Source organism: Octopus bimaculoides, chromosome 2 (genome assembly GCF_001194135.2).
Source record: "Octopus bimaculoides isolate UCB-OBI-ISO-001 chromosome 2, ASM119413v2, whole genome shotgun sequence".
Classification (NCBI taxonomy): Eukaryota; Metazoa; Mollusca; class Cephalopoda; order Octopoda; family Octopodidae; genus Octopus; species Octopus bimaculoides.
The window spans coordinates 99,641,334-99,648,450 of record NC_068982.1 but is presented as its reverse complement, the minus strand read 5'-3'; the positions used below and the strand labels follow the sequence as shown (position 1 = coordinate 99,648,450).

The following is a 7,117-nucleotide window of genomic DNA, read 5'->3' as shown; positions in this document are numbered from 1 at the left end:
TATATATATATATATATTTATAAATAAATATATATATGTATATATATATATACAGTCAACAGATGAGATACAGAGATTTTCAGTATACAAGACAGTAGTGATCAAATGATTCGAACTTAGACTCTGATGTTGTGTTTTGCAGGGTTGTTATATTTTTACCCTTAACTTAGAAATGGAGGGAAACAGAGTGCTATATATGTAAAAAAAAAAAAAGCCATTTAGAGTTAGAAATATTGCAGAAAAACGAGAAATTCTTCGAGCAGGCACGTCGACTCCTTCACTAAAAACTCGAACATTCCACATAAAATGGTATGAACAGATTGATTAGGTTTGTGCAAGCAGCGTCACAGAGAAACTCTACTACTGGCCATGTTTGTTGTTTCAACGAAAGGCTAATCAGTCATAAACAGATGGAGGCTATAATAATTATACAAACATCCTGAGTGACTGTAAAAATCACAGTAAATCAGTGAGTCATTTAAGTAGTTATAAAAGCTTGAAAACTTTCGGATTGTCCGATATTGTGACAGCTATTAGTGAGTCTGCTAAACTGGAAAAAGAACGGCATAACAAAGCAGCTGAAGAAAATCGACAATGTTTAAAGAAGTCAACAAATGCTGTGTTATACCTGTGTAAACAAGAGTTGCCTTTACGTGGACACGATGAAGGAAGTGACAGCCTTAATAGAGGAAATTACCGTGAACTATTCTAGTGCTTGGCTGAAATCGACCGCGTGTTTACTTCTAGACTTTCTACTAAAGAGAGGTCGAAACAGTTTTCAGGATTCTCAAGCACAATACAAAATGATCTAATACAAGCGATTGGAAATATCATCTCTGATGAAATTAGAAGCGAAGTTTATAAAGCTCCGTTTATGTCTGTACAAGCCGACGAAATTACAGACTGTGCAATGCATGCCCAATTGTTGATCACAATAAGACATGCATATGAAAACAAAACATGTGAATGATTTCTTGGATTCTATGAAGTCAGTGATGATAAAAGCGCTACAAGACTGGCTGATGTGATCGCAACTGCATTGAACTCCTTCAGTGACGCTGCAGATAAATTTGTGAGCCAGACTTACGACGGAACAGCCGAAATGGCTGGAACGCTAAACGGAGTACAGAGTAAGCTAAGGGATGAAAGATTTAAACACTCGCATAAACTTAACTTAATCTTGAGTAAAAGTGCCGAGAAGGTGAGTAGAGTAAAAATGTTTTTTTTTCTCATTTACGTGCATTTAGTAAATTAATGTCTTCCAGTACCAAGTGGAAAAACGTTTTCAGGCAGTTTCATGTCAGTATTCCATCACTGTGCGAGACAAGATGGTGCAATAGATCAAGAACTGCGTCATCCATAAAACTATTGCATGAAAACTTGAAAAATGCCTTCACAAGTATTCTAGGCTCTAGTGAAAAGTAGGATGAAGATACACTTTGTCAAGCAGACAATCTATTGGCAAAGTTGAATGATTTCACATTCATGTTTTTCATCAATTGCTTTCATAACACACTTTCTCAGGCTGGAAAAGTCTTTGATATCCTACAGTGTAAGCTACTCGACATAAAGCATGGTCAGAGTAAACTGTATGTCTTCATTCATTGTGAATGAAGGTTATCGTAAGGACGAACGTTATGAAAACATTCTGCGCGATACAGTTGCTGTCATTGAACAGGCAGATAAGTTCGATCTTCCTCCTAGAAAAAGAATCAGAAGTGCAAGAGAGATTTTCTGGTATTCAAGAGTATACATTTTTTGAATTACTAGACGTTAATAAGTTTGAAGAGTTTGTTAACACATTTCCCATGCAACATATGGACTCTCTAGAAAACAAGAATCCCTGTATTTTCGACTGTAAGAATTTAGCGAATGAACTAAAATATATGTACATTGACAGTGATTTCCAAAAGTGCAAGTCAATCAACTCCTTTTTAGAATTACTGCCTAAATTGGAGTTGACTTCTACTAAGCCGGAATGTATTAACCTAATTAAGCTCGTGCTCACCATCCCCTTATCATCAGTCGCTAATGAGAGAAGTTTCTCAACGTTGGATAGAATCCGCTCCTATCTGAGAAGCACAATGGCCCAAGAACAGCTGTCTTCACTGGCTCGTATTTCCATCCAGAAAAGCATTTTGAACGACTTGGACAAGGCACTGCATGGCAGGATATTATACGAGTTCGCCACCAAACCAAGACGACTGGAGTTCATGAATTAATTTTTTTTATATTAAAATTGCATTCCTGTCTTATTGTTAAATGAACAGTGCACATATAAGTCTGCGGTGTGCATTACGTCTCTTACTTTTTTCTGTACGTGTCTTATACGCAATCTGTGATGAGCCCGAGTGACGCTGATGATCTGGAGTCGCTTGTGATATACATACAAATATAATATAATATATATATATATATATATATATATATATATATATATATATATATATATGGGTGGGGGGGGGATAGAATTCACAAAAAAACAAAAGGCGAAGACTGGTGGTGTAGACAACAAACAGATGTATTAGTTTAACGCTCCGGAAGTGAAAAAGTCTTTACCGTTTCGAGTCTACGCTCCTCCACAGAAAGGAACACAGACAGAAACAAGGAGAGAAAATAAAGAATATGTAGTGGCTAGCGATCTATCATAGCGAAATATATATATATATATATATGTATATATATATATATGTATGTATGTATATATATATTATGAATGTATGTATGTATGTATGTATGAACGTATGTATTATGTATATGTGCATGTGTATGAGAATGTATATGTATGTGTGTGCATATATGTATACACCCATTCGCATACAGACGTGCGCGCTAACATACATGTATACATAGCTTAACCAGTAGCAATGTAGTGATCTGTACCAGTAGTTAGTGTGTACAATCGCGGGGGTAGATGTGTCGAATACGCACCCACGACTTTTTACTCAACTGTTTTTGATTTCAAAAATTTCTTCGAAATTTTTTTTTCACTATTGCAGATTACGATTTTCCTTTCGAAAATGCCCTCAAATTTTTCGTTTTTCAGTTTTTTTGAATTGCGATTATGGAAAAAAAAAATTTAACGTCCTTTTCTCCCACTTCCGGCTCTCGGCGTACTCACTTGCCAACGTTCCTGTTTAAACTAGACCGTTCATTTCCTCATGTATGATGTTAGTCAAGCCTTCAGGCGAATCAAGTGAAGTCTAAATATGGTCGCTCAATATGCCAAATCCCCGAAAAAAAATTGTCTTTTGAAGATTGAGGTTTTTGTTTTTAAATCAATGCGTCACCCCATGCCACGCATGTGTTAGTGCCTGTTGAATAAGCAGACGAAATGAGAGAGTCTTCAATGTGGTCGCTTGAAAATAACATTTTCCAAATTTTCAGTTTTTAACTCATCCGCTCATCTGGAATTTGAATTAATTACATCTGTCTCACAGAAGTATGGAATCAGCACATCTACTTCACAGAAGTATGGAATACTCTCAGTCAACCTACACCAAAATATTAGATAATTTATGTTCCACCCCTCTCTATTAATGAGAAGGCGAAACAGGGTTTGCAGTCTTGTAATGTAGTCCTGTTTTCTTTTTCGCCATTTTTGGACAAGCGTTTACTGTTTCAAAGCACCACTAAAAGCCAACCGGAAAACATGGTTTAAGCCTTCAACTTCAAACAATAATTTAATGGGAACTTTTTAAACTAAACGAACATTTGTCTCAAAATAGTTGCATCTTCATAAATTTTACTAGACGTGTAATTGGTTCCAGCTCCCAGCAAAAAGAATTTCCCTACCACTTAGCTGCTTGTTTCTTAGTCTTCAATTTTAATACATACACATCCAGGATATATTATTGCAGTATTTTTTGCGACCACTTATAAGAACATTTGTGGTAGAAATGTTGCGTATTTGCAAAATGGGACTTAACGCATTCAGCTTTTCCCTTCACCCTTACAAAGAGAGCTATTGACAGAAGTAAGTGAAAACAGAGAATAATACTAACTATAAGCAGTACTACTGCAATACTAGTGTCCGGACACTTCATAATACCTTTGTGTACAAGCATACGCCTTCGAAATTGCACTACAACCTTATAGGCGAATAACATGTCATGCAACAAATAAATCACTTACCTCTACCACCTTGGAAACATTTACCCGAGAATCTGTTGCAGAACTATCTTCCACGAGGCAGAAGATGTGCATGACAGAGACTGAAAATTTTCAAACTACAGCCGGTCCTCTTGTTCCCTTGTCAAAAAGAAAAGCTTCTTTTTTTCTGCCAACTATTGACCTATCACTCTCAATTCCTATATTTCAAAAAGTGATGGAAATAAACTCCTAAGCTGTCATGAAGGATAGACCTATCAATAAGCCATGATCACTCGTCACGCTCTCACATTGATAACATAAAGATTATATCCCAAAGACTGGCTTTCCTCTTCATGGGTAGAACATACTTAAGCTTCCAAGAACTGCTGTCAACAAAATTCGAGTGAGATCCGTGATGGAATACTGGTCCTACTCAGACATTCTAGATTCATCCTACTCATAAATACACTCATTCCATCACCTCACAGACACACTGTTTCCTCCCTCTTCTTTTTCTGGCTTTACTACATTGACCTCTACTCCTCAAAACTAGGTAACATAATGCTTCATTCAATCTCATCCGACACACACGTCCAACATACTCTAATCACCATCCTGTGTATCTTCTCACAGGAGCCGTGCTAACGAAAAGTTTTGATACTTCTGAGAAAGTAAAAAAAAAGTACAGTGCAGTGCAGCCAACCGTCACCTGCAAACAAGTATGTCTTGGTAACATGTATCATAGAAACCTTTTCGACTCTCTCAACTAGCAGAACATCAAAAATGTTACAACTGGGAGAGAAAGAGAGAGAGAGAGAGAGAGAGGGAGAGAGAGAGAGAGAGAGAGAGGGAGGGAAAGAGAGAGAAAAAGGGAGGGAGAAGGGGACTGTACCAGCACTCAGCTAGTATACATTCTAGTGTAAACCCACTAGAATTTCCTTCTCTCCCAACATTTTCCTGCAGACGAACATCAATAACATCAATCACCCGAGTCTCAGAAAGCCTACAAATGCCTTGGAAACAGCCCATTCTTCATGACTAGATCCTTAAGCAATCTTGTCGCTGTCATTTATGGAAGCAGTTGTTAGCTTGCAATGCTAACAGTTAAGTTCGCATGTGGGTATGAATAAAGGTACTACTTCAGGGTAACTTTATCTACAATTACTGAAAAGCAACCAAATTCTTGAGTGATATTTAAACACAGAAAGTCACAGAACTCCCTGATGGAAACCATGATGTACACCAACAAAATACTGTCAACTATATACAATACTGTATTTTCTAGAAAACATTTGTAAACATACACTTCTCTTATAAAATGAAATCTATACTATATCGTGACAACAAATATTTTGTCAGACCTACTATAAAGCATTCTCTAACATAACAACACCAGAATGTCATACTTACTTGGAAGCGGTTGGATCCTGTTTTCTTTCGTTTCTGAATCGCACTTCGGTTTCATAGGTATTTCTGTAATTTTCCTATAATAATAATAATAATAATAATAATAATAATAATAATAATAATAATAATAAAGGTTACCAGTTCAGAAATGGTAGAAGAAAAATTAACCATTTGAATGATCTGAAGCTTTTTAGTAAGAATGAAATGAAAAAGAGATTTCGTAATTTCAAAGATACAAGCATGGAATTTAGCATAGATGAGTGTACAACATTAATTAGGAAAAGGGAACAGGTAGTTAACAGTGAAGGCATCCAATTACCAGATGGCCAGACATTAAGATCATTGAGAGGAGGAGAGAGTTATAAGTATCTAGGCGTATAAGAATCTGACAGAGTACTAACTATATAAATGAAAACGAAAATTGAGGAGTACATCAAAAGGATGAAGAAGCTAATGAAGTTAAAGCTAAATGGTCCGAATTTAGTGAAGGCTAAAAATACTTGAGTAGTATCGTTATTTAGATATTCAGCAGTTTTTGTAGATTGGGCAAAATCTGAATTAGCAAAGCTAGACAGAAGAACTAGGAAGGAATTCAATATGAATGAAGGACTCCACCCAAGGGCAGGAGTAGCAAGATTAAACTAACTAGAAAGGAAGGTGGAAGAAGGTTAATACCAGCAGAATACTGCGTGGAGTTAGCTAGAGTAGGTATGGCCTCTTATATAGGTAATAGCGAAGAAAGTTTAAAAGCTAGAATTACAACAGGACATAAGGAAACCAAGAAGTCAAATGAACCAGAGTTATCTGACTGACAAGAGAAGGCTTTGCATGATAGATTCCCAAAGATAGTAGCAGGAAATAGGAGTAGTGAGATATGGTTATGATTGCAGAAAGAAAGGTAGAAAAGGGAGACAGAAAATTTGTTAGTAGCAGCACATGATCAAGCCTTAAGGACTAATTGGATAAAAGCCAAGATAGACAAAAACCAAATAGATTCCCAATGTAGGCAAATCAACTGAGGAAGTGTTACTCATATAGTAAGTGAATGTAGCATGCTGGCAAAGAAAGAATACAAGAAAAGACAACATTTAGTAGTAGTAGTAGATAAAAAGAATAGAAAGTGCCAGATAATCGACTTTACTGTCTCAAATAATGAGAAAATTAATATGAGAGGTATAGAGAAAGTAGCAAAGTACCAGGACCTAGCTATTGATTTACAGAGACTATGGAAAATACAGATAAAATGCATCCCAGTAGTTATAGGTGCATTAGGAACTAATCCTAAAGATTTGAACAGATGAATACAGGAAATAGGCATAAAACCCAGTTTAGTACAGCTCCAGAAAACAGTGTTATTAGGGACAGCTAGGATAATTGGGAGGGTTCCTGGCATCTAAGGTTACTTGTTGTAGCCCGATGTTAGGAATTTTTCTTTTCCAACATAAGCACAGGAGTGACTGTGTGGTAAGAAGGTTGCTTCCCAATCACATACTTCCGGGTTCAGTCCCACTGCGTGGCACCTTGGGCAAGTGTCTTCTACTATAGCCTCGGGCCGGCCATAGCCTTGTGAGATGAGTTGGTAGACAGAAAGAAGCCCGTCGTATATATATATATATAT

The 7,117-nt window shown here is 36.7% G+C and overlaps 1 protein-coding gene across 3 annotated transcripts in view; it reads right to left on the bottom strand.

The window, feature by feature from the left end:
- LOC106868822 (uncharacterized) overlaps positions 1 to 7,117 on the bottom strand; it is a 64,238-nt gene that overhangs the window by 45,519 nt on the left and 11,602 nt on the right. For all 3 annotated transcript variants that reach the window (XM_014914242.1, XM_014914243.1, XM_014914241.2), the window contains exon 3: positions 5,503 to 5,576. In XM_014914242.1, coding sequence (XP_014769728.1) covers positions 5,503 to 5,576 — 74 coding nt within the window. The remainder of the gene's footprint in view (positions 1 to 5,502; positions 5,577 to 7,117) is intronic.